Source organism: Mandrillus leucophaeus, unplaced genomic scaffold (genome assembly GCF_000951045.1).
Source record: "Mandrillus leucophaeus isolate KB7577 unplaced genomic scaffold, Mleu.le_1.0 Scaffold1160, whole genome shotgun sequence".
Lineage (NCBI taxonomy): Eukaryota > Metazoa > Chordata > Mammalia > Primates > Cercopithecidae > Mandrillus > Mandrillus leucophaeus.
Genome location: NW_012099877.1, coordinates 688183 through 716036, shown reverse-complemented (window position 1 = coordinate 716036; position 27854 = coordinate 688183). Strand labels below are relative to the sequence as shown.

Genomic DNA, 27854 nt, shown 5'->3' with positions numbered 1-27854 from the left:
TTTGTATGCAGTATATTTTACTCCCATGAAATAAAACACATTTTTTTCATATTTGCTGAAAAGTAAAACAATAATATTGTACGAAATGTTATACACAGGGTAGGTTGTACATAGCAGTTTCAGAAACATCATTGCATCCACCAGAGAAACTATTCTAAAACTGATATTCACACATTTTTTATAATAATAATAATATGTTAGAAACATACAGTGTGGCATTTAGTATATACACTCCCTTGCTTGCAAGCGAAAAATCCTAATCGCTTCTGTATAACATGCTTTATTTTAAAGCCTAACCTTTAAAAACACTGTTGTGATATTACTAACAACTGCTTTTATAAAATTAATTTGACATTTCGATATATATACATCCTTTCAGTCATTTAAATGTTAACAATGCTAAACTTAAAAAATAACAAGCTTATAGTAATGTTAAAATGTCATATCCAGTCAAACATTTGTTTGTGTATGTGTCCTTGCAACTGTTGGAAATACTTGTAGTGAAAGATGTCAGACACTGAGGACATCCCTTTGAAATCAAAGGAGCTCTCTCTTTGATTCAGTGGTTTCCTTTTCTCTATATAGCTTCTCTTTCTCTCCCTTTCTTTAGTGCCCACGACCTTCTAGCATAATTCCCAGTCTTTCACGGGCGGAGTTGCCCCATCCGGCACGGTCCTAGGATCCCGGCGCTGTGGGTGCGGCTCACACGGGCCGGTCCACTGCGTACTGGCAAGCACTCAGGTTGGAGGCCGGGTTCTGCACGCTGGCGTAGCCGAAGCTGGAGTGCTGCTTTGCTTTCAGTCTCAGGCTGGCCAGGCTCGAGTTACACGTGTCCCTATAAACATACGGAGGAGTCGGCGGCGCGTAAGGACAGGCAGGCGTCGGCACCGCGGAATTCAGCGACGGGCTGCTCAGGTTGTTCAAGTTATTCAGGCTGTTGAGACTGGAGCCCGGGACGCCCGTCACTGCTGAGGGTACCATGCTGGACGACATGCTCATGGACGAGATAGAATTGGGTGGGGAGAACATGCTCTGCGATGACAGGGGGTTGACATTCATAGAGTTGAAGAAGGGGAAGCTCTTGGTGGATAGGGAGGCGGATGTAAGACCCTTGGCGGCCCAGTTGTTGTAGGAGTAGCCTGGGTACATGTCATCGTAGGGCTGCATGAGCCCATTGAACTGCGGCCCGAAGCCATTCTTGCACAGCTCGGCCTGCTGATTGCGCTCCCGCTTTCTCCATTTGGCCCGACGATTCTTGAACCAAACCTGGGAGCGGTTGGGGCAAGGGAGCAAACAGATGCCACAGTGCGGATTAATAAAACTTCCATCGGAGGCCAACCCCCGCCCTCCCCCGACACACACGCTAGCACACTCACACACCCTAGCCTCGCTTCACTGCACCGCCCTGCACACCAAGCTACTGGGGCCAGCTTTCGGTTACTGGCTCGGGTCTCCACCAACCGCGGGCGATCTGGTCTGCTCTGGCCTGCGAGCTGGGACTCGGAGCTACACCACAAACCCCAGCCGAACGCATGGAGACCTGCGGACCGCTCGATCACTCCGCCAGGCTTTTCTCCAGGCCCAAAAACACTTAATGTAAAATAAACGCAGGGCAGCAGGCATTTCCAACCCTTCTCAGGGCACCTTGCAAAGTTGTTTCCATTCCGAAGCCACAGACCCACGGATGAGGAGAAGGGGCTGGAAGGGCACTAGAGGACCCTCTTCCTCCCTCGCAACTCCTCCCTCCCCTCCCTGACCTCCACTGTCGTCCCCCACCTCCTGGTACGTGCTCCCTTAATAGGGACTAGGCCGCCGACACCCTTTCTCGCCTAGCAAAACAACCAAATAAAGAGCAAAAGACCAACTCTCCGTCAGCTCGTTAACTCCAGGAGCTTGGCATATTAAACTCTGGGAACTCGGAAAGAGTAGTTCTGCAGATTCCCCCTCCTTTCGCTCTGTCCTCTCTTTACCCTAAGCCCACCACAGGCCTGGCCCGCGCGCCAGGCCCAGCCCGGTCGTTTGGCTTCGCAGGCGGCCGCCCAGGACGGCTGGCCCCCACCCGTGTCCGGTGGCCCAGCCGCAACCCCGCTCCCAATCCACATCAGGCCTGCCCGTCGCCCCAGACGGCGGCTTTTGTGTATTGGAGCGAGGCCTGGCCTGAGATCTCCGAGCTGACACTGGTGATGTTTCACATTACACATCTCCGCCGGGTCCAGCCGCGTAATCCTTTTCTCTTTTTCCTTTCATTCTTGATTTCCTTTTTATCCCCCTTCCTCTTTGCACCCGACTGCTATAAAAAGCACGCCTCACTCCCACTTGGCTCGACAAGCAGCCTCCCTGGAAGGAGAGGCAGCTGCAAGGAGAGCTCAGCGCCACGGCTACAGAGCACTAGGGTGGAGCTGCGAAATAGCTGGCGGGGTGGGAGGGCATTTTCGAAGGATCCCAGAAAACCCATAGACTCTGCCTTTATTTTAATTACTTGCCATTTCTACCCCAGACCATCTAAACTTTGCCCAGGCGAGAAGAGTAAGTGAGAGGCCCCTTCCGCTGATGCGCAAAAGAGCTAAAGAAAGACTGACCTTGCTCAAAACCACGCCGCCCAGGACCCAGCTCTGGCTCTGGGCAGTTAAACTAAAACCATTTTCAACTTCTTCCCGGCCTTTTATTCACCAGCATAGCCTCATGCCTTGCACAAATGCCACCCAGAGAGTGTCTTCGTTCCCTCTGATTTGGGAAAGCATTTTGGTCTTTATTCTTTTTATCATTGTTGTTTTCTTCTTTTTGCTTTCTCTGCTCTAACTGGGGGCTTTACTTTTCCTACCCAGAGCACTTAACTTTTTTTTTTTTTTCTTTTAACAGCAAAGCCTCTGGATGCCGCTTGATTTGCTTGATTCTGTTTTCTGCTTCCAGAATCCTAACAAATTTGGAATCTTCCACCGACCAGCATAAACCAGGACGTTGCTATTGGGTAATTTATTTAAGCTCATTTTTGCCAATCCATAAAGTCACATTTGCTACAAAGTTAAGGTAAGCCCTTTTTACAAAACTACGATTATAATTTAGAGGAGGGGGTGTGAGTTTCAATCTCCAGAGTTCAACTCCTGAAATAAGATAAATAAACCAAGCTGAAAAGTCTTTTTTCATTTTTTTCTTTCTCCTTCTAAGAGGACTAGCAGTTGTGTATTAAAACTTGGCCCCCAGAGATCACAAAAATAGGAAGTAGGGTGTATGGGAGAGACCTGAATGACCGAAAAAAACGTAAAGAAAGTGTAAGAAGCGCGAATCCAGGAGGGAAAAAGCTGGAACAGGGCCGGCACAAAGGTTTCCCAGGGAGGGCCAACTCCTGTGTGTCTCTGGCGGGTTTTCCTTGTTAAAGGCGCACAGGTTGGAGCCTGTTCGCGGCTCTTGGCCTGGTAGAGATTTTATTAGCTCTGGTCTGGCAATTGCAAGCCAGGAACACAATGCCCTGTGCAGGGGATTGCCCACGCAGCCCGCCTCGTGAGGTCGCGGCATGGCGGGGCAGTGAGCCGGTGCCGCTCCGGGAGCCTGCGCCCGGGCGGCAGTCCTGTCGGCCTCGGAGAGGGAACTGTAATCTCGCAACCAGGCCGCCGCGAGGCCTTCTGCCTTTGCAAAGCTGCGCCCCACCGGCGCCCTCCCACATTCCCTCCTGGTCTACTTGGTCTGTACGTCCGCAACATCCTCCCCCTTATCCCTCCCAGACTCCGTGCTGGCTCCTACCCGGACTCGGGCTTCCGTAAGGTTGGTCCACACAGCGATTTCTTCGCGTGTGGACATGTCCGGGTAGCGGTTCCTCTGGAAAGTGGCCTCCAGCTCCTGGAGCTGCTGGCTGGTAAAGTGAGTCCGCTGCCGCCTTTGTCGCTTCTTCTTGGACGGGTCCTCGGCGCCCACGTCCTCATTCTTCCCCTGCTGGCCCTTATCTTTCTCTGAAAACGAAACACACAGTTTCCCGTCAGCATGCCCACCTGCAACGCGAACGCCAACTGGACCGGCGGCAGAAGCTGTGGAAGAGCTGGGCTGCCTGGCGCCGGAGAAGGGTGCGCGCGGCGGCTCCGGGCCGCGAGGAGCTCTGCGCCTGAGGGGTGTGCAGGCGCGAGTGTGGGTGTCCGCGCCCCATCTCCTCCCCTCCCCCAGCGCCGCACGTTTTATTTACATGTTTATCTCACTGCAGCGGCACATTCACTTTTACAGCCTGTGCTTTCAAGTATATTTATACACCTTTGCGCAGACACACCAAATCTCCTGGGACTCGCACACGCGCGCGGCTTACAGACCCCCTCCCCCCTCGCAGAAAGCTCAGATTTCGATGCGGTTTGGGAAGGCTAGGAAAAGATGTGGGGATTCGGTTGGGCACCCAAGTTCGCCGGCCCTTTCGAAGAAAAAAAATAATGCCTCTTCGCGAAGGGCATTTCTGAGTGGTTTCAGACAATTTCCTAATGAGTGGAGCTCCTCGGGAGCTGAAGGCCGAGAGGAAAACAGGGACAGAGGTGGGGCGGCCTCTGAAGGTCCTCGAATCGAGATGCTGGGGTTTTTGTGACCCAGGAAACAGAAGGGAGGCCAGGGTAGGAACAGAGAGGGCGGCAGAAAGGCTCGAGCCGTTAGCGCCCGAGGAGGTGGGCCGGTCGAGGGAGAACTAAAAGGATGCGGGGTAGTCAAAATTCCGGCTCCCGGAAGTTCTGCGGAGAGCCAGGCGAACGACCACTCCCACCACGCCTCCCCCAGGAGGGGCTGACTTCCTTGGGGCGAGAGGGAGCGGGTGGCGCGGGGCAGCTGAGCTGGAATGTCTGCAGGGCGGCGCGGCGCCTTACCTGCGGCCTCCGGGCTGGAGGTGTCGGAGATGGTGTGCACCTCCAGTCTGTGCTTGGAGGAGTCCAGCGAGCGGGGCTGACCGGGAGCCAGAACCGAAGCCATGGCTAACGGCTGGGGATGGTGACAGGAGGAGGATGAGGAGACGGCCGACAGCTTGGTCCCCGCTGCTCGGTGCTCCAAGTGAAGCGGGCCTTTCATGCAGTTCATGGACGAGGGACCGCGCAGCTCTACCAGTCCTGGGCTGCTGCCCCGCCGAGCCCCCGTAGCCGCCGCTGTCCACTCCGGGTCGCGCTCTAGGCGCGGAGTTTCCCCGCTGTGGGCAGAGCCAGGGGACGCAACCCCCGCCGAGTTCTCAAGGCAAGCTGCCCCCGTCTCCTCCGGAAGGCTCAAGCGAAAAAGTCCGGAGACCGAAAGTCAGCGGGCAAACGAAGACATGGGATGTGGGCAGAAGGGCACCACTCGGAGAGTCTTTAGGGAGCAGGCTTCCAAGCTCCAAAGCGAAATAAGAGTGGGCAAAGACCCCCTTCTTCTCTCCCTCCCTCCCCCAAAAACCCCTCCAATAAGGAAAGCTAACGCAGACCGCGCTCTGCCCACCCCCCACACGGCAGCCCTGACAGCGAAGTGTCAAGAGTGACAGGGACAGGTAGCTGATATTAGATCCCCTACGGCAGCGGCAGCCGCTGTAGCAACGACGCTGCCCTCGGAGCGCACCCTCCGCAACGCGCACACGCACACCCCTCGGGCGGTCGAACAGAAGCCGGGCCTCGCCGCAGCTCAGCTCCAGGCACCCAGGCGAGCGACGGACCAGATCTGCGGCTCCGCGCTTCCCTGTTGGCCTAACATCTTAAAACCAGAGGCGGGCTTCCTGGTGCCCAGACGTCACTCCGCCGCGGCCCTCCCCAGCCCTCTCCGCCTCCGCCTCCTCCCAGACCCTTCTCCGGGTGGGAGTGACGTGGCTCCGCACCAATCAGGACGCCCCGAGACGCGGTGGAGGGACTGTCCTGCCTGCACCTATCAGCAGTGCGGGGCCGGGCTAATGCCTCGCCGTGCCCACTGGGTCTACACAGGCACGCTCCCGGGAATTCTGCTCCTGCCCAGCCCAAGGCGATCCGGCTTTTAGTACGAACCCAAAGGTGAAGAGATGAGGCTAGGAGTCGAAGGCTTGGGAGAAGTGAGTGGAAAGTTCAAGGGCTGAAAGGTACAAGGATCAACAAACCCCCTCTTTGTGTCTCACTACATCCATTTCCAATCCCCTACCCCATATAAAAAGGAGACATGCTACTTAAAATTAGAAAATTTGAAAAACAGTAACAAATCACCTCTCCGATCTTAAATTTTCCAAACAGCCTGTCAAGTGAATGCTGCGCTAATCTGAAGAAGCTCGACTTTAATTGCAAAGAAGACAGCCCTGAAAAGGCAGGCTAATAAATTAGAAATTGAGAAGCAAATGGACCCGTCAAAAGAAAATTACCTTGACTTTAAACGAACAACTGTTTGGTGGTTCACTCTGGATTTATACAAGAATAAAAAGTCGCCTCAGATCACGTTCTCTGTGATGCTTATTAGTCCCGAGACAGAAAACACACAATAGAATAGAAACACTAACCCAGCGTTTTCAAAATGCTGAAAGCTTATCCATTCTACTTAACGTTGATTAAGACACATATCCTAGATCTTTCAAATTCCTTGTACACTGTATTAAGCTCGTCCTAACCCGAGAGAGGCACGCTTTAAATTCGACTCTCTTGTTTACTTTATTATCAATCAGATTCAAATCCATAAAGCCTGTAGAATCAACAACCTTGAGCTAATTATATATGAAATATGCCTTAATGAATTTCCATACAATTAAGAATGTTGCCAAATAACCAATTTCAAGGATAATTTTTAACAGTCCTTTTCTTTTCCCAGTAAGCTCAAGGCCGTCTTGAGCTGTTAAAGTCCAAGCAGGCAGCAGGGGTGTGTGTGGGCTAAGGGCGAAAAGCCTAGAACAGCTCTCAACTAGGAAAAGCAAAGCCTTATTTATTTATATAAAACAAAAAAAAAAAATCACCTTTAGAGACATCAACTCTTTATAGCACTGTTTCCAAGTAAATTTAATTTCCAAATAAATTAAAGAAAGAAATCCAAACGTATTCAAAATAATTTTTGAAAGTCCTTTTGTCCCCCAGCATAGGTCAGCTGGAGAGGACAAACTAATCTCCCTGGGTTTCTGCATTGGCGATTGTTTTATTGTGGAGTTAGTGTTATCATCTCTGAATGTGTATTTGTTTGACGTTACAGTCAATGATTTGCAATGCCAGCATGAAGTATCTTTAAAACACTCCCTCCTTGTCCTTGTTCACCAGATTGGGAAACTTATTCAGTGTGGAACAAAGTGGATGAAGCAGACTACAAATATATTTGCAATTTATGTGTCTCTCCTTTGCCCTGTCCACCCCCAAACCCTGTCTGCAACTCCTCCCCATTTTAAACTTGTAGTCCAAAGACCCAAATGAGAACTGTTTTTCAATCTTTCTTCACCAGTATCATCCCACTTTAAGAGTAATTTAGCTGCAAAGGAGGAATTTCTTCATAGTAAGATTTAAATCAGCATTTCTGCTTTTAACCTTTTATTCCACTTTACCCCATTCCACACATACAGACACCTGCTCAGAGTGGAACACATCCTCATGTGACAGGTCTGCATTAGCTGAGACTCATACATCCAGCTATATTAGGTCCTGCAATCTTATCACTAAATTATACACATTACACCAGCAGCCTGTTGGTAAAGAAGGTTAAATTAATTTACATTCTGCTCATTATCTGGTGCTTAAATGACGCATTTTATCCCTGAGATTTGGCGGAGAATCTCCTTCTCAGACCCCACAGCATTTCACTGAAGACAATGCTCTTACATTTGTAGTGGTTTTTAATCTGATAAGACTCTAATTTGCTTAAGTCTTTTAAATAAGGGTTTTAAATGTTTCTAGCCATTTTCTTATTGAATTTCCTCTAATTCCCCCAAGATCATAAAGTATATGTGTAAAGTAAATATTTCCTCCCATCGCACTGCCAGCCAATGACCTATAACTAAGTCAATAAGAATCCAGCTCTTTTCTGCCCAATGTGTTTACTAATCATATTCCAGTTTCTTCTTTTAAACCTCAGAATGGCTCTGGTCCCCACAATACCATGCCCCTTTAAAGCTTCGTTTCATGAAGGGACTCCATCACATTAAAGAATGAAAAGAATCTCCACTGTAGTTCATATACACAGCCCCTCACTCCTTGTTTTTCAAGATTCAAACCCCAGAGCTGCAAATATTTTTGGAAGCTTGGGTGTTAATGTCTTATTTTAGAAAGCCGAGAAGCTCCACAGAGCCATATAGATTTCTAAACCCGTCTCTCATAAACCCACAGAATTTTGATTTAAGCTCTGGTGGCTCCACTCTACTGATGGAACTTTCATCACGGCAAATATACATGTATGAAGGACCTCAATCAGCCTCCAAAGCGGTTGAAAAACCCTAGGGCACGTGACCGCTCCTCATAGTACCAACGTGTGGGAGAAGTTGGAAGCACTGGGGATCAGCAGGCAGCCTAGATGCCTAAAAAGATAAGGAGTCCTAACTTGTGTGGACCCCTTGAAGTCAAGTGGTGAATAAAGACCATTATCTAGAGAATTCAGATTACAGTAAAAGCAAAACCATATCTATTTGTATATATATTCACATCCATTTTATAATACAGACACACACACACACACACACACACACACACACATACTGGCTCTGTAAACAACTGACTCAAAGTGAGGGTTTTCTTTGCATTTTTCCAGCAGGAGTTTCAACATTCTCCTAATCTCCTAATCACTTTACACACTCACAGCAGCGGCTATTGGGTGACATTCTTCTCAGGCCCCCTGTGTGGCAGGACACCAACATGATAAGTCTGCATGGGGAAAAGGAGGTGTGTGGTGGGAACTAAGAAACACTGTCCAGTGAAAACTCTGTGGCATGGTGGTGGTTGATTTTGGAGATTTAATGTACATAAGACTTGTGCGTGCACAGGCATAGGCAGTATAGATGAGAAAGGGGCCAGAAGTCAAGAAATCTTGTGCATTTTGTGATTATAGCACTGCTGTGACCTCTGGCTAAGTTCTTCTTAATTGGTTTTAGAAATTACTATGAGTTCAGCCTCTAACACAGAAGTTTCCAATACGGAGAACATCAGTGGGATCCTTGTAGGAAAACTGGAGGTGCTGCATGGCTTACGTGGAGCAAAGAAGGAAAGCCCAGTGCAGGCGTGAGGTTTTGAGTCTCAGAGACGTCAGGGGTTGTCTTGAATGGGGTTTCTTGCTTATTATTTCAAAGAAAGACCCTAGAGGAGGGAAATGTGTGACACGGAGTCAGCCATGTTTTGTGCTGGTATTTACCACTGATTAGCAGTCTTAAAGTCTGATTTAATTTCACACTCTTCAGTGTCAGTTGTGCAAAGTCCCTGTGGCCATGGTGGTGAGCGGATGGGCTGTGCTGCCAAACTCTCTGTATCAATGACCCAGGTCTGGCCTGGGACTCAACCAAGTGATCTCTGACTTTTGGAAAGAGTCTGTCTTCAGAGTTCACCAGGAAGATGGCTTAATCAGATATCTCCCTGAGCTGTCAGGCCTTAGAGGGGTGGGAGTCCTGCCTGGCCCAAGCCAGCTCAAGGGCAAGGCCTGCCTGGACTCAGCTTGGAGCCACGTGATAGGCGTGAGTGTGTGAGCTCCTGGTAAGGCACAGAGGTCAGATGGAGACCTTGCACCCTGCCCGAGAAGTGCCCTACCCCCTCCACTATCTGGCTTTTCTCTGCATACAAACCAAGCTGAAAACCGTCCACTATCCACCACCCCTCATAGCCACGGAACCAAATAACACAGAAGTTAAAAGCTTCACTGTAGCTGCCCTTTTCCCCATTCCCTAAATGGAATTTAAAAAGCTCTGACTTGTCAAAAGGGGAAGGTTATTTTCTGAATAGGAACTCTGTAGATATACTGAGCAACAGCCACCCTCTCTGGGTCCCTGCAAACGGTACCCATCCTTCCATCCCATAGCTCTAGCTGCTCAACCGTTTGAGATTTGGGGTAACTAGCTGGGGAAACAGTGTTCAGATGGCAGTGGGAGTTACCACCTCACACTGGCCTGGGGAAGAGAAGGGAGATTAGAGGAGGGGGCATTTGCTAGAATCACTCTATGAACATGCTGTTAATGCTTCCTCACATTTGCATGTTACCGTCACAGTTTTCCTAGGCGTCACTGAATCTCCAGAATGCAACTACTCGCCAAACTAAGTAAGATAAGGAGGATGGTATAGCACATGTGTTGGAAGAAGGGGAAAGGAGGGTGGAATATGAAATCCAGCATAGTTATCCAGGTCAGGAAAGAAGGAAGTGGCAAGGGGCTAAATGAAGTCCCCTCTCACTTTTTTAAACAACAGTTGGATTAAATGCTCATCTATCTTCCTCTTTTTCTCTTTTCTTCCCTCTCCAGCACATGTCCATCTCCCTTTTCGATTTCTTTTGCTCTTCCTTCTTTCTGTTTTCTCTCTCCCAGACATGCTGGTAGCTAACATTCAGCATTAGTTGTCATGGTGACCATAAATCACATAAATCCAAAAATACCCACCTATAATCTGAGATGAAGCTTTTATTTCCCTAGCGAAATAATATTTTAAAAGCTGTCAGCTGACAAAAAAAAGGAACCCACCTCATTGTAGTAACCCAAGTAATATATTACTTCTAAAGGTTTAAATTAAAATGTCAGCCTGTTAAAAACATGCTGGTAGAGTCTTGGACACTCTTCCTGTCAGATCCTCACAAAGAAGTTGACTCTGCCATTCCTGGTCTCTCTTTAACATACACACACAATTCTGTATGCTCTCTCCCTTTCTATTAATTTCTTCCTCCCCTACCAACTACTTTAGCTCTCAAAGACTGTGTGTATCGGATTCTAAAAGAAAGGAATCTCCTCCTGGATCAGAAAAGGGCCTCATTGGTTGCTGAAGTGAAAGATGTGGGGTTTGTGGGGAAAGGTTATTAGGACCATAATGGCGGTGGTGGTAGGAGGTCATCCTAGAGGAGTTAAGAAGAAAAAAAAAAATGCAGGGAGAAGGACTGGAGGTGGAAAGACAGAGTAACAGAAAACTGAGCAGGGTGGTCAGGTGCTGTGGTGAAGTCTAGCCCCGAAATGGAAGGTATATATTCTCCCACTCCTGCCTTTTTCTCCTCCGAGAGAAAACTTTCCCAATCAGAGACCCTGGGGGGTAGGAGGCGGGCAAACGCCGCTGCAGTTGGGCCTTTTGTCTTCTACCTTGGGCTTGTTGTCTTTTGCCTATCTTGGATTACAGGGTATTCGCCTAGATGAAGAGCCATTAATTACCCATTCAGTCAATATTAGGAAGACGACAAAGCTTTTTACATAGGATTAAGAAGACATCAGATTGTTCCATTAGTATATTCCTGCTCACGAATAAGCTTTCGTTATACATTTCCTTTTCCCCCGAGCCGCTCTAACAACTGCTGCATATATTAGCAGCGGGCGGTGCTGTATAACTGCCGAACCAGCCTTAAGAAACTTTGTGTACCGAGTCAGCAGCGAGGAACGCGACCTGTAAAGACCACCTTTGCGGGTAGGGATCCGCAGGGACCGACTACCTTCGGGCAATTGGTACAATTTCCCCCGGTGGTGAAAAACCACAAAGCGGTGGGGCACCTTTCCAGTGAGCTGCAGATTTGCCTGGGGGCGGGCGGGGGAACAGGGACAGGGGAGAATGGGATGGCGGAGGTCGGGGGGAGGAAAGAAAATGTAAAAATTCTCCTTACCCCTATTTCGTTGCTTTTTCCTCAAGCCTCATGCCCCCTTCAGCAAGCACCTGTCCCTTCGGCGCTAGCCACAGTTAGAGTTCTCCACCTTTTCTCTACACATCCCCTTCCTTCTGACAAGGCTCAGGACCTTGGTCACTAACCCACGCACCACCATTTTGCGTTTTGCTACAGATGGTCTGGGTTGATCTCGCTGGTGTCCGTGTTAGGATTAAAATCGCTTCATAACGGCGAGGAAAACGGGATTATTTGCTTTCAAGGGGCTATATTAGGAGTCCACGTAGTATATGCTCCGCAAACATTCGCTGATTGAATGAGAGGCGCGGGGGCGGGGCGGCGGAGAGAAGTCTGCGGCCGCCGAGGCGGCCAGGGTTAACCCAGGTCCTTCGAAGGCGGCTGGGACCGAGCTGCTGCCGCGTGTGAAGGTGTGTGTCGCGGCTGGAGGTGCCACAACGGGCCGTGGAGCCCACCTCCCAGAGGGAGGAAGTCTGTGCACACCAGAGACTTCCGTCGAACACTTTCAGCCCATCCACTGGGCCAAAGCTATTTAACAATGTGTTCCTGGGGGAGGCCGGGGGAACAGGCGTCAGGTCCAAAGGGGCTGCAGCGCAGTCCGATTTCAGCACGGAACCCAGAGCCGCCACCCTGAAACTTTTTGAGCCAGTGACAGGGGAGGGTCAATCCGTCCTCCTCCTGAAGGTAAAGACCATTTTATGAGTTCCACAAGATGAAGGCACCTTTCAGGACCCCCAAAGCAAGAAAAGCCAAAGAAAGGCCTCTTTACTCTAGGGGGTCATTCTCAACTGGCTTCTGCACCATCTTCTGCTAGCTGCGTCCACCCTCTCAAACCTCTGGCTTTTAGGGGTCTCCAGTCGCTCTCGTGCTACCCCCGTTTCGGGGTTCTATCCAGGCTGGGCATCCGCCCAATGGGTATCAAGGAGACTGGGACTCACTTGGGAAGGAAGGCAGAGCCTGGACGGCTTAGAGGTGGACTCTGCCTATACAGAATGTTTAGTCTTTAACGAGAACATGGTATTTTGGGGGGTTGGGGAGCAGAGGCGGAGAGGGTAGCGTTATAGACTATCACGGCCCTTTAAAGAAATCATATGTCATTGTGAACTTTTTTCTCTTTAAAAGAAAAGAAAAACTTAAAAAAAATACAAGAAATAAATCCTTTTGTTTTACAAGCAGGCTGTGGCCAGGACTTTGGATATTCCATAAGTTAACTTATAATCAGGGAAGGATAGGTACTCCGTCAACTTTTCCTTCAGCAGTGCTATAACTTTGCTCATTCATGTGTGATTTTTTTTTTTTTTTTGGTTTTGTCTACTAGTTCCTTAAAAGCCAATTAAATCAAGATTTTCAGCATTTCTTCTCATTACATGCCTTTTCTTAATTAATGGCATTAAACGTGTTTGGGCAGCAATTTTTCTTTTCGGTCTAAAAGTAGAAAACAGACACATTGAGTGTAGTGGAAGAGCCTTTCACGTGCACTAAAATAGTGCGGGCCTCAAAGTAATGGTTAAGAAAGCAATCATTCATTATTTCTAGTTCTTTATTAGCTAGTTACCGAAAGAGAACGACTGGGGCGCCTGCCCGGCTTGTGACTGGCGCAAGCAAGACTCCTCGGCTCTTAGCCGTTTCCTGCTGACATACGAGGACCCCATCCCACCGTAGGCTTCTCCACCTGTCCTCAGAATGCATTCCCCATGTCTAGGAAACCCGGGGTGGGGACTAGGGGAAGGAGGAGACATTTTGTGTCTCTCTGGCTCCCCGCACAATAAGAAATGTCAGCCTCGGCTTGGCGACTGCAAGCCCGCCCTGCGCGAAATGAGATTGAGGAGATCCTCTAGTCTGACCGGAGCCAGGGCTGAGCCCGCACAAAGCATTCTCCCCAGAAGTCATCGCTGCTCTTGATTTTTAACCATATCCCAAACATACTATGGTCTAATAATTTATTTTTACTACCGATTATCAAACAGAAGAAGAATTTAACACAATCTAAATGACAGAAATCACACGACGTTATCTCTGCATTGCCCCCATTTAACCCCATGGGGTTAATCCAGGACAAGTGAGCGTTTAACTGGCCCAGCAGGGCGACTGGCGATGTAGTGCAGTGTCCGGGCGTGAAGCACCAGATCAATTTAGACGCTCCATTTCAACAAATGATCATTTTCTCTCAGATTCACGGGGAAACTCCAATGCAAGACCTTTGTTTTCTTCTTAGTAATACGATTTGTTTTTTTGGCCGGGGTCCCAAATCGTCCCCCTCCATCCCATATTACATTTGTATTCTTGCACTTTAATCCGGAAAGAGGGGGTTAGAGGCCGAGGGCTGTGGTGGGGGGGGGGGCGGGGGCGGCTTTATCTGCTCACATTATCAAAGGTCAACAGCCTCCTAAGGCTAGGCACTTATTTACTACGGAGCCAGGAAAATAGAGGAACAGTAAATTTGAGGGTTTTTTTTCCCCCATGTATTTGAAAAGAAAGGCATCTTCCCTCCTCCATCCCTTACAATCACACACACACACACACACACACACGCACACACACCCCCCTACAGAACAAGTTTCAATTCAGGAAAGGCCTGTGGCGTAGGTTGGAGACTTTTTAAACTTTTTACTTAAGCCTGCAGACCTCCTCTGGCAATGTCCCTCGACTCCTCAAGAGTGAAACCAGCCAATCAAGCAACGATATCGCCAAAACCCAAGGTCTGGCAACCAGTACTTCAGGCAGGTTCGCTTCGACAGGGGCAAACCTCCATTCTACCCTGGGCTGTTAAGCACAGTGGCTGCCCTCCAGCTCTGCAGGAATATTGTCAGCCCGCCTCCCCTCCCTCAACCAGCCAAAGCAAACCTTCGCCAACTCAAGTTTCGCGTGTTTGCCTCCCGCGATAAACCGCGCACCCACAAGTCTGGGTGGGGCGTGGCTGAAAGCCTAAGGGGCTGAGTAGGTCCTGGTGGTGCTGGGCGCAGAGGGATATGACGAGCGACAGAGGTCGCTGTTGGACCACTTTTCCACGCCAGCCAAGGCGCCGAGGTTTGCTGGAGAGTGCGAGGACATCAGACCACAGGGAGAGAACGAGAGGGAGGTGTTGGGTCTCAGGAGTGCAGTATAATTTGGGGAAAGGAATTAACGTCCCTGGGACGGCTGCTTCCCGTCCCACCCAGAGGCCGAGTGTCTAAATTCAAGCAGCAGTCGCGCCAGGTCTGGCGGCCTCGCCTCTTTGCGCTTCGCCCGAGGCCCAGAGTCCCAGAGGCGGGTGCCCAGCGCGCGGCCTGCGCTTCCCTCCCGGCCTTACCATTGGCGCCAGGATGCTGCCGCGGGAAGAGCTTGCTGCTGGCTGCCTCTTTTCGGCTCTCAGGAGAGTCCGTGAACTCGACCTTTTTGATTTCGGAGTCTTTGGAGAAGAGACATTCAACGGCCGCCGGCTGCACGCCTGGGCCACGCGCGCGCCCGCCCCACGTGCGGAGAGAGGAGCCCCGGACCGTGGCCGAAAGGAGCCGGGGACGGGAGGAGGGGGAGGGGCGAAGCAGGCCGGAGGAGAAAGAGGGACAAAGAGCAAAGACCCAGTTAGAGGAAAGAGCGGACGGCATCCCCGTCCCCCGGACCCTCTGGCAACCCGGGGCAGAATGGCGTACTCTCCTCTGCGCCTCCCCGGCTGCCCGCGGTTCCAGCCGGGAGGAGTAGGATGGGGGGCTTCGGTATACAGCGCGCCGCTGCTCCCTTGTCCACCGCCCCGCCACAGAGAGAGGTCACTGGCGATTTGGTTCTGATTTCCTTCCTGCCCAGGCTGGCCCCTCGGGGAAGCGCCCCTCGCTGGGGCCTCACCGCAGGGCCGGTGCCCTCTTGCCGCCCTCACGTGGCGCGGCCTCCCGTCCGATGACCCGGGCAGGAGAAGGGGGCTCTTACCTAATTGCACACACGCCGACACCAGTTTTCGGCAGTTGGTCTCCATTCCCCGTTATCTGCAAAACAGAAGAGAAGGAAGGCTATAAGAAGCGGCGACCATCGAGTGCGCAGGGCTCAGATGGGACTACCCGTTACACTAGCTGTTAGGCGCCTACTGTGTGCTAGCCTTCGGGCGTGTTTTTCCGACCTGACAGTCTCTGTCTGTGCAGCAGTGTCTCCAGCCTAGCCTCGGGCCCATGACATCTAGATTTTATCAAGGAGGGGCTCTCCCTCCAGAGTTGCCGCAAAAGGGCCCAGAGGTTAGAGGACTCTAAAGCCACAGTGTGCTGGAGAGGCTGTGGACCTACTTTCAAGAATCTCGGTGCCGGGGTTAAGAACCTATCTGAACGCGATGGCAGGAGGAGTGGGTGGGTGGAGAGGACTTTTCTCTTTGGGAAGCTGTATGCAAAGACCACCCTTCAGTGCTTGTCCATTAGTCGGAGCTCAGCAAACATTTGTACAAAGTCAGAGCCAACGTGCCCCTGTCCTAGACAGCAGTTTCCCTCGGTTTTCTGTAATTCTGAAACGCACCGGCTCTTGGCCTAGGTTGTTCCAGGGAGCGAGCAGACTTCGGGCCTCTCATCCATCAGGAGCCGCTTTTCCATATTTAGCCACACTTTCTCCTAGAGATACTAACCCGGCCATTTATTTACCCTAAAGTATGATTTAAGATCGCAGACAGAGAGAGACACCGGGTGGACTGAGCGAGACTGAGGAGAGCAGGGCAAACGTTCTTGGAGGGTTTACTGCCCGACGAGGACGGAGAAAGAACTCTGGTATAACTGCTACCCAGTTCTCCCCCTTTCTCTCCCGGGCAAGCCAAATCTTTTTCACGTTTTCAACCACAACGCAGCAAGCCAAGCATTTAACGCGCTCCCCCTTATTTGCCACAGGCAAGTTGGGAGAGGTGGGTCTCGAGGGGCTCCACCGGGTGGGTAGAAGAGCCGCGGTTGCTTTAAAGACAGAAGAAAAGAAGGTCCAGGGCTCCCTAGGCCCCTTCGATCTCAGCGCCTGCCTGTCTCCACGCTAACCAGGGTACGCCGGCGACCGGAGGGCCTACTTCGCGCGGGTGCGGGGATTGGGGTGGGAGGAGGCATTGCTGGGTTGGCGGAGGCACAGAGGCGGGGCAGGGAGCCGTGGGCCTGCCTGTGGCCTGAGTCGCGTTTCCCTGCGTCTCGGCCTCTCCTGAAGAGAGCGGGTCCCTAGGAGCCTCTGGCCAAGGTTGCTGCCTACAGGCGGGGCCGCCTGGCGCTGTGGCGTGGGGATTCAGGGTGGGGACCGCCAGGAGGTTCCCCCACCCGCTAGCGAGAACGCGGGCGGGGACTCTGCCGATTCGATCCTTGTGGGCCCGTGGGCCCAGAAGTAGCAGTTTGGCGGCTCCAGATTTAGTGATTCTGCAGTAAAATCACAGGATTAGTCCCTGATTGAGATGTCTGTTCGTGAGATATTACAAAATTCATTATCACAGCTTTCTACTAACTCGATATGAAGTAACACAGATGGGATTTTATTAGTCCAGACTTCAAATGTTTACTTATGATAATTTCAGAGGAAATTTGCATGTCATCATCATTTCGATAATCTTTTTTTTTTTTTATATGTCTGAACTGGCTGCATTATTAGCTGGTAGCCGGAGCACTGCAGATGGTAACTGCAAATAGTTTTTATTTATTTATTTTTTTAAAGAATGAAATATACAAAAGAAAAAGATTGGGTTGCTCGGTGTAAAGTCAGTCAATTATTACACATTCTTCCCCCTACTCCCCCCTGCTTCAGTGCTGAAGACCAAACAAAGCAATACAAAACAAATATTCAAGAACTCATAGGGCTCCACTCTAAGGACTGAAAAGAAGGTCAAGGCGTGTTCCTTAGCTCACTCCTACATGTCCTTGTGATTTGGAGATTTATTTTGCAGTCAAAATGAGCCTTGAGACCTGCATTTTTATGCTTCATTTAATGACCAGGCCTACTAGAAGAACTGAGTCTAAATAACTGGGGAAAATAATTTTTTAAAGAGAGACCCCCAACTCCCGCCTGCTGATCCTTAACCTTGCCCTATCAAGACAAGTCTTCTCTGATAAATTTGGCTGCCAGACTTCGGTACTGGCTTCAATGGCTAATCTTACAAATTGAGATGGGAGACTTTTCCTAATGGGAGGTAGTTCTCACTCCCAAAGTTCATGTTCTGGTTGGAATGTATATGCCAAAGAATCTTGTTTGGGCCAACTTGGGTTTTATATTGTGAGCACGCAAAAAGCACTATACGGCTAATGGAGGACGCGGAACCATGGCAAAGCAGGCAGGCAAGCCCTAAGAAATAAAATAATTTGCTTAAAAATAATTTCTGATGACTGCTGCAAGAATGAAAGTGCAGGAAAAATACAGTTCGAATAATCCCAAATCCTTTCACAGCTCCTCCCTTTTCGTTCACTTTGTTACCCTATAACAAAATCTTTAATGGAAAGTTTAAAAATAAACAGCACAGGAGCATGTGTTTTAAATGAACAGTAAATTAATTTGTAGTAAGTAATTATTTAAGGAAATTAAAATACTGCTCAATTCAGTTACGTATTTTACCATGTGTACACGTTCTTTATAACCAATTAATATAAGTGCTTTAGGAACATTTGAAGACAAACACGCTTAACTTAAGGAACAAAGCACCTAAATAATTGAAGTGTAATTTTGCTGAGTTAAAGTAAAACATCCATAAATGAAATGGCTATTTAATTTTTTAGGGAAAGTTTGATTGTTGAAATCTTGTATGATCATGTTACATCAACAAAAATCTTCAATTTATTTTGCTTATGTGCTTTGTTTTCTTGATATTATTGGTATTTGAATTTTAGATGGATTTCTGCCAAAATGATATTTTGTGTGATAAAAGCATCTTTAGTTTTGATTGATGGACTAAAAGGAATGCAAGGAAATTTCTCTAAATCAGATTAATTTTTCACAAAAATATTTTAGAATGTATGAATTCTGATATTTAAATTTATAGTAGTAAAAGTTTTCTCCGTTTAGTTCAGTTAGACAATACTCACACAAAAGAGTAAAAAAAATCACAGCACCCTATGATAGTTTGATTTCTAAATTGCTTAAGAAAGTAAAGTGATTAAACTGGAAAAGAAGAACATATTTCTGAGGTTTAGAACCGAATTTTTTTTTCTTAATCTCCAGTTGGAAAATAGTTCTCTGCATCCATTTAAAATGTATCTCCTGAAGTGCGAGATTGGAGTTGACTGGTGATCAATTTAAAGGAGTTATAATCCAAAGAAATGGTGCAAGCATGGCATCCAGGCCTGGCTCCCAGGTAATTCGCTTGGGCCTGAGAGGTCACTAACTGCCAGTTAAGATGGAATCTTTTTCTTTTCTTTCTTTCTTTCTTTTTTTTTTTTCCAATGGATAACAATGGGAAAGGGGCTAATCTTCCAGTAGCTGAAACTTTGTACCCAGCCCTTTATCTTGAGAATGCTAATCCTTGGCCCGAGGATTTGTTCCTGCAGTGTTGGCACCGAGATTTAAGGGAAGATACCTCGTTTTAAATGCCAGCCATGGTCGGGCTTCCCACTTGACTTCAGCACCCGGTAGATTGTTAGTGTCTGTGGCGGGGGACGAAAGGAACAGGGCTTTGCAAGGTCTGTTTGCCAACTGCGTTACCTTGGGCGAAACGTAGCCCCAAAAGCCACAAATCACCTACGGTGAAGATTCTCCGAAGTGGAACAAATTTCCAGACTCGCATTATCTCACATCCCTGCGGGATAGATGGCCTCCACTTACCGGCTACCGGGAGAGAGCTGCTGTCTCCGCGTCCCACTGCTTCCCGGGGCGATTTCCAGCGAGCCGAGGCTCCGGCTGCACGGCAAGCGCCCGAAAGCCGGGCCTGAGAGGACTGCAGGGCTCCTGAGGGTGCCAAGTTCCGAAGGAGTCCACGGGTGCACAGGGGCCTCCGAAATCTAGCCGCCACTGGCAGTTTCTTTCTGCTCCTCTCCAGCTTTCTCGCTCGGTCTCGCACTCTCTCTCCCCTCCCTCCCTCTCATCCCTCTCTCTTCCCTCTGCTCCTGCTTCGTGTGGGGAGTGACGTGACGTCAGCAGAGATTCCACCAAACTCCACTGCACAGTGGCGCGCGGGCGGCCGGCCGAGCCCGGCTGCGCGGCTGGCGATACAGGAGCGAGCACAGCGCCCCGGCGAGCGCCGGGGGGAGCGAGCAGGGGCGACGAGAAACGAGGCAGGGGAGGGAAGCAGAGGCCGGCGGGCCGAAGAGTCGGGAGCCGGAGCCGGGAGAGCGAAAGGAGAGGGGACCGGGCGGGGCACTTAGGAGCCAACGGAGGAGCAGGAGCACGGACTCCCACTGTGGAAAGGAGGACCAGAAGGGAGGATGGGATGGAGAAGAAAAAGGAATCTGCGCCAACCTGGCAGCCTTAATAAATCAGAAGGGGAGCGCCAGGGCAGCGGGGAGACAGAAAAGCACTTCTGGGGAGCAAAATCAGGACGGGCTGGGAGGAAGCGACAGGGAAAGTGGCCAAAGAGACGGAACAAAGGACAATGTGCATGGGTTTGTTTGGGACGAGGCGCGTGGAGTGTGGGTGTGAGCGTGCGTGTGTGACCTTCTTTCAGGCCTGCAGAGTTGAGGAAAGAGGTCACAGCAAAGAGGGACTGCGGCGGGAGGAAAGTGAGGGACCGATAGAGGGCGGGAGTGGAGGTGGGCGCGGTGGGGATGGGAGAGGATGAGTGAGGAGAAATCTGAAGAATGGAGTGAGCTAGTGGGAGAGGGTGGGAGGGCCACAAGCGTGAGCAAGCGAGCTAGGCTTGTCAGCTGGGTAAGGCCGGGACGCTGGGCCCAGCTTAGCGGGGCACCGCGCCCGAGGTCAAGGCGGGTGGACTAGACACGCTGAGAGTGTCGGCGCGCAGGTGGGCACGGCCACGCACTGACCAGTGTTCACGAAGGATTTGCGCTTGACAAGGCTCAGACGCTCATAGAGTCTAGAATTTCCTCTGCTGTACCTACATTCAACAAGTTCGCCCTGGGTCACGGATATCTCATTTTTTAAAATGACGAGGTTAAGGTTCCTGGCGAGGATGGTATTAAATTGCACGGGATGGAAGTGGGGGTGGGGGAGAGAGTTTCCCTCAACTCCACATTTGCTCCTGTAAAGCAAAGAGTATGTGAAATTACAGGGGATATTCTCACCCGAAAAGTGTGCCTTACTTCTGAACCCTGATTTTCTGATTTCTTGACTTGAGCAAAGACGTGTATTTCGGTAGTGAGCAGGATATTTTGGCTCTGTCCTGCCTTTGAGTGGAAGGACTATAAATATAAATCGCCTGGAGGACCAGGTGTGAAGGCTTCTGCCAGGCATATGGGACAATGTTTTTTCAATCTCAAGGGCATCCTGTTAATGTATGTTTTTGGAAAGTGTCGGAACACAGCCATTGCTCCTGGATTCAGGTTTTCCCACTAATACTAATTCCTGCTTGGGAGCAAAACTCAGGCCCTCTATTAACAAGACCTCTCTTTGGTCCCTAATTGAGAATAAAGTTCCCTCTAAAAGTTGTGTCGCTCTTCCTACATCAATATATCAATACTCACAATTTTAGGAATATATAATGACTCGGGAGAATGTGCATAAAATAGATACATTTTAAAAAGCCTGGTGCTTAAAACTAACCCTAGTCACTATATAGGTGCTGGCTTTCCCTACTTTTGGGGGCTGTCTGGAACATGTTGTGTGTTTTCTTGAATTACTCCGTGTTTTGAATTCATTTGAGTTAGCAGTAAAAACAGGCAAACAAACTTGCTCAATTTGTTTTGAGTGCTAAATCCCTTCACTTTGAAATAGCTAACAGTCGACAGATGGACTCATTTTATGGAAAGGGTTAGCCTCTTCAGCCACGAAGAAAACCGATGAGAGATCTACATTTTAAGCCATTTCTAACCTCCACGTAACATCCGTGAAAACTCAAACTTTCTCTCTTTACCCAGTGGAAACTCAAAGCAGTGTTATTTAAGGGGAGAGAAATGAGGGAGAAAATGCCCACGTGCTGTTTAATTGCATTTCCTCTCTGACTCTGAGAATTTCTATTTTTGGTTTTTGAAATCTCGCCGAGGCAAGAAAATCAAATTTATTCAACAAGTCCCACAGCTGAACTCTAATTACAGGACACCGGAAAATGCAGTCCGAGAAAGACATTTTCACCTCTGCCCATCGACGATTTTTGCAGCCTCCCCACTCCTCTGAGTAATGGGCTAATATAACCCTCTCTTTTTTTTCTTTTCATTTTGTAGAGATTAAGAGGCGCTCGTAGCAGAACGGCCTCGCCTTCAGCTGGTGGCGAGGAAAGGCAATCTTACGGGAAAGTTGGAAGAGAATGAGAAAACCAAAGACAGAAAGATTCAGAGACCCAAGGAGAGACACAGGGAGAGGGAAGGGAGCTGCGGTGGAAAGACGCACAGATATGCGCGTGCAACTCCCTCCCCTCTTTCAGGTTTCAGAGGTTTGCAAACCAGGGCTGAGAGGAAGGGGCTCGGGAAGCTCACGTTCCCCTCGCCCCCCTTCTGTCTGGAGTCTCGCCCGCCAGGGGCTGGTTATCCCCAGTCCCGGCCGCCGCAGACACTGCACTGAGCTTTTGGGTCCTCGCCTTGCCCAGCGCCAGTGCAGCTGAAGTGAGCAGCTGGTGGGAAATGCAAATGGCTCCTGGAGAAATAGAAGATACAGAATGATTCTCATTCCCTCCTCGAGTGTGTGGAAGGAGCTGGACATACGTTTCACGCTCCTAATCCTTCTTTTACATTTTTAGTCATACTCCTATTAAACAACTAATTAATGCCCAGAATCACCAGGGAATACATTAGGCATGCAATCGTAGAAGCAGGGTACTGTGGAGCTACAAACCACCGAGCTGATTTAAGACGTGGATTTCAGGTTTTTCCCTTGTCAAAGCAGTAAAGGAAGAGTGGGCCGTGGCGACTGTATTTAGATTTCGATTACTTCAAATTAGAAGGGGGTGGAGGGAGCGTCCAAGCAAAGCAAGCAATTCTCTGCCCTGCAGATGTAAACAAGATTGTAGCATCAAAGGTACAAGCTCCTTTAGGGCAAGATCGCCTGGACTGGGAGCCTGGGGAAGGAAGACACTAACCTTACCTATCTGTGAATTTCAAGGATGTTACACTTTTACATAAACAACTCCAGTACGGATCCTCTGGTAATCCCTGGGAGTAATCCCACCGTTCTAGAATATTAAAACTTTTTTTCCTCCTCAAAGAGTATATCCTTTTTATTTCCTCAAAATCTTGAACTATGTCTAAAGATAATAGTCTTCCAGTAAACTAGAGCATTGGACCATTTCCTTCACCCTTTCCTACAGACATTTCGATGATCTGATTTTAATGTGTGGGTGGCACAGGGAATTAAAAACAGCCCACAAAACTAAGCTTAGGTGAAACAGTGCTGGCTAAGTGGGTTCAGATAATTTTTAGTGAGAATCTCATTTACACTCCTCCCTCCAGTATGTTGAGGCAAGTGACAGAACTGTTAGAGCGGGAATCAAATTGGAAAGCTCAGGGAGGACGACAATTTCATGATCAAAGTGGGGCAAAACCGTGGACAAATATGGGGTGACCTCCACCAACTCCCTCTCATCCAAGAGTCAGGATGTGGGAAAGGTACAGTATTATTTCAGAGCCCGCTGTGACGGGCTGTGCGCTACCATTTACTTTCTTCACTCTGGATTATGATCTCAACCCTGGCAAGCAATTTCCCCAGCTTCTTATCTGACAACAAGCGAGTATGTAAATACCAATGGCTAGCGATGTTTAACTGCCTCAAACATTATTGATTTGTTGGCTGTTCTAAATTGTCTTCCTAGTCCAGGTCTTGTTTCCGAATTGTCTATTCTAGAGGTTTGATCCATGCCTCCGATGCTACAATACAATAATTGTTTTTTTTTTTAAAAAAGGCATTTAAGATGAACCAATTGATTTGCATATAAATTAAAATTACTATGCGTTGCCGATTCCAGTGTTTTATAATCATTTCGAAATTAGTACTTAACCACTTGAGCTAAAAGAATATATAAATGTCTGTATTGACTCACTAATGAATTACCCAATTAAAACGTCCGGGAAATGCTGGGCGCTGCAAAGATTGTTAAATCAAGACATATTACAGGAGGGATGAAGATTAGAAAGGTAATAGACCAATATCTGGAACTCAAAACGGAGTTTCCGGTGATTCCTAGCTTTAATTATGGAGCAGGGGTCTTTCTCTTCTGTTGTTAAAAAGATTTTGTGCTTGTTTGTGAGTGCATTCAAGTGGAAGGAGCACTCCCAAGGCTACGGTGGCTCAGGCCCTTTGCTCGGACCGGGACCTTACAGTTCTAACCCAGGAGCGTTAAACTCTGGAAGACTCCGGGGCAGCCCTGGAGGTGCGTGGCCCCGCAAGCCGCCAGGCCAAGCTTCCTCTTTTTGTCTGCCCCTCCGGCAGGCTGGGCGAGCTATGGCAGTGAGCTTTCCGTGCAATCCAAGAGCTGGAACCAGAGCCCACATTTAATAGATATGCTAACTGAGCACTTACCTTCGTCCTGAGAATAGGAATAAAAGGTAGCTCTTCTTAAGAGAGGCAGTGCAAAGGCACGCTATAGGAGTTCAGAAAAGGCTGGCGGCGGGAAATCTGTAGCCTGGGGGCTAGTCAACATCCCCTTTCATTTCAAGCACTTATTGATTTGCTGTTGTCATCTTTGGCGACGCAGAAGGACACTTGAAAGAATTTCTGATGGGGCTCTGATCTGAGAAAGGAGGTGACCTGCCCAGGCTCCCACCAAATTCTTAATTACCACATCAACTGCTTTTTTTATCCCCCACCCGACCTCCTTCCCCCATGGCAACTGAGTTTGCTTATTCTTAACTTTTTAATTATTCAGAAACTCCTTACCGCTCAGTGGCTTCCCTTCTTCAGCAGTTTTCTATTCGAACCTTTTCCCCCTTTCCGTGGTAGGGCCTGTATATTGATCTCTCTGACCTTTGGCACATCTGGGTCCTCCGAAATCTCTCAATCTTTTCAGGTTTGAGGATGGAAGGCTCCACCCTCTCCACTGTATGCACACATTCAGAGATATGAAAACTTACACAGACTGCCTTCAAACCCAGGGGATCTAACAGATGTTCCCTTTCCAGTTTGTCTCTTGAAATCTGAAATGCCTGCCTGATTCCAACTTGGATACCACTCTCTTGCCCTTCCTTTTTCAAAGCAGTTTGGACATGTGTACAAGTGTGCCCAGAACATCTCCACCCATACTCTTTACCAAACTGTAAATAAAGAAGAACTAATGAAGTAGATTGGCATATAGATTGCATCAAGAACCAGAATCCCCGGTTTCTGGATTCCCCATTCAACTCTGGCTGTCATCTACATTGAGAGAGTCATTCCAAGCAGAGGCCCGTAGAAACCTGCATTGTGGGACAACAGGTAAAGCCACAGTAAAAAGTGGAATAATTCTAAAGTCATTTCATTAGAATGTAAATTGAATTTCTGGGTTTTGTTTGTAACCACCTAGTTTTAGCATATCCAGAATTAGACAGGAAAAAATAGGTCAACACAGTTATTAGTACTAGAGAAGGCAAAGTCCATGGGCTCATCAGTGAAAAGAAGATCCCCAAAGTCTATAACTTTTGATCTTTTAATTTCATTTATAATTGTGGGAATGAATAAGACACCAACTGCTTTATGTATTTCATTTACATCGATCAATTTGTGTTTCCATCAAAAGCAGTTATATAGAATTTCTTTTAACTTCTGGTAGCAAGTTCAGAAAATAAAGCTTACAGCCACTCAGAACTGGATACATCTCTTGAGCTGACCATTCCTGTAAGTGCAGGAATATAATATAGTTCTTCTATGGTCTTTTTGTACTCTTTCAGGCTTTGCGAGTCCTTATCAGGTCTGATATCACTGTTTGGGTCTACATTCATTAAAAGCAAATTTGATTTCTATGCTGATTTTAAAAAAGCCTATTTGGCCAGCACAATCTTGGTTTTCAAATTACAAAACCCTTTTAATATACAAAGCTCCCAGTTTTTACCTCCTTTAGCTCCTTGCTCCTTCAAAACTTCTATTTTAATTGGTGTAAGTAATAATAATTTGTATTACTATTTGTACTTCTTTTATTTTTTTGGAGATTGGGCTGGATTTCAGAGAGAACACCAGCATCACCACCATCACAAACAACAAAATCTAAAAGTGAAGCCCCTTCTTGCGTGATAATTGGTACTTGGAATGCTTCTGACTTACTCAATGTCATCTTAGAAAGGTACCTTGTAAACTTTCTTGGAATTTCTAGCAAGAGTTTGTAGTAACTGGAGCAACTTCTCTCTGGGAAGATATCCTCTTTGATGGGCTTTCAGTTTCTGGAGGAATAGATTGAGAGCAATTAGGGAGGGAGGGGACATTGGAAGTTGGCAGCTACGTCAGCTGAAACAAGCCTGGGTTCAGTGAGGTGATTGATGCAGTGGTTGATTCCCTACCCCGAGTTTCTCTTTAACTGGGGCACTGATTTTTCCCACTATGGGATCCCAAGGTACTTGGTGTGTATGCAGATTCCTCCCTCGTGGTCTTTACCATGTGGTCTCATAGCAGGTCTCTGGTTCAATGATGTTTTATAGTCATAGCCCTCATATTCATTATCATGATCTCAATGTTTAGGCTTTAATGTATTTATATGAAAGCTGCTTTATTAGTAAGCCGGAGTACACAGGAGAGATGGGGGCAAGTAAGGACTCAGCAGAACTCAAATTCAGACATGTTTAAATGGCTTTGACTGTGTAAAGTGTGGCAATGCTTCCTGCTCTCCTAGCTTTCTACTCTAAGCTTCATCTGTCCTCTGGCTAATGAAGTGTGATATAGGCCACATGGTAGGAATAATAGTATTTGTTGAGAACAAAGTGAAGTCAGGAAACCTGATATATACAAAATGCATCTAGTAATTTGAATTAGTAATAATGGTAATAACGAATATTTACAGAGTGCTTAGTTAATCTAGCTATTGTACTAAACAGTTTTGTATTGACAATCACACTTATTCCTACTACAAGGTAGGTACTGTCATTTTACAAATGAGGACAGTGAGGTTTGGCATGATTGTGTCACTGACCCAAGGTCAACCAACAAGCTTATAACCTCTGGAGGCCACAGTGGATAGAATATTGCTTCAGGTCACATAGTCAGTAAGTGGCACAGTGGGAATTTGAATCTAGGTTTGTCTAACTCCAAAGTCCAAAATGTTAACTAGTACACTGAACCAACGGCAACCAGAACCAGAAGATCAGGGGCCTCTGGGGGAAAGAAATATAGAACTTACATATGGAATATTTCATAAATTAAAGAAAAATGCAGAGGCAGGAAAAGCAAATATATTTCTTGAGGGATGGAGAAAGTCAGAAATGTTTTAAATGCTAAAGAGGAGGAAATGAGAAATGATTGGATGAGAAAGCAGAAAAGTCAAACTCCGGTATTTGTCCTGGGCAGTTTAGGAAGAGAAAGGTTAGCTCAGGGATATTCCTGAGCCATAGGAAAATGAATGCTTTAGTTTGGCCTTAGCCTAATATAGGATCTCAGGAATGTGGTTTACTAGAACTGTTTCCCAATAATTCCAAGGAAGAATAAAATCTCTGAATTAGGTTTAAGTAGTTTTATTCCAGAACCAAGGAGAGATGGAAGTAAGATCCGAGTAATAAGAACATCTATATTGCAAAAACATGCAAGTTGAGTAGGAGCAAAATCTAGAAAAACCTGTTAGGAATCTGGTTATTGTGTTAAACCATGCCACACTTTAAGTAGAAATTAGATTTTTATTATCATTTCTTACCTAGATATAGTTAGCAACTCTATTATTTTGTAGCAAAGTCATTTGAAATTTTAAGAGAAATGACTTCTTGTGCTGAAGAAGACATCTTGGGTGGAAGGGTGTCAGGACACAAATGCAGTGCAAATATAGTGATTTCAAGGACATAGCCTGTGGGGAGCAATGCTGGACTACGTACCAGTTGTTGGTGGTAGAATGTTAGCTAGGGGAGAACACCAGGTAGCTTTCTACAAGGTCCATTTTATCACAAAAAGACGGTGACTGATCTCAAAGGTTATTCCCAATTCAGCTTTGTCCCATTATTGAAAATGATCCAAAATTGGCTTCATTTTGGCCTTTTCCAGGAGGGATGGATAAATATAATTTGTATGTA

At 47.8% G+C, this 27854-nt stretch overlaps 1 protein-coding gene across 6 annotated transcripts; it reads right to left on the bottom strand.

Annotated features, from left to right (window-relative positions):
- Positions 1 to 24758, bottom strand: PITX2 (paired-like homeodomain 2). Of its 6 annotated transcripts, XM_011999018.1 has the most exons (6): positions 24556 to 24758; positions 19405 to 20773; positions 15586 to 15641; positions 14975 to 15112; positions 3739 to 3944; positions 1 to 1266 (listed from the first exon to the last, which is right to left on the bottom strand). In XM_011999018.1, the coding sequence occupies exons 3-6, from the start codon at positions 15629 to 15631 to the stop codon at positions 703 to 705; spliced, it is 954 nt and encodes a 317-aa protein (XP_011854408.1). In that variant the 5' UTR covers positions 15632 to 15641; positions 19405 to 20773; positions 24556 to 24758; the 3' UTR covers positions 1 to 702. The 6 variants fall into 6 exon arrangements, with proteins under 6 accessions (XP_011854408.1, XP_011854430.1, XP_011854415.1 ...); XM_011999040.1 differs by lacking the exon at positions 14975 to 15112; XM_011999025.1 differs by lacking the exon at positions 19405 to 20773.
- Positions 24759 to 27854: the final 3096 nt, after the last annotated feature.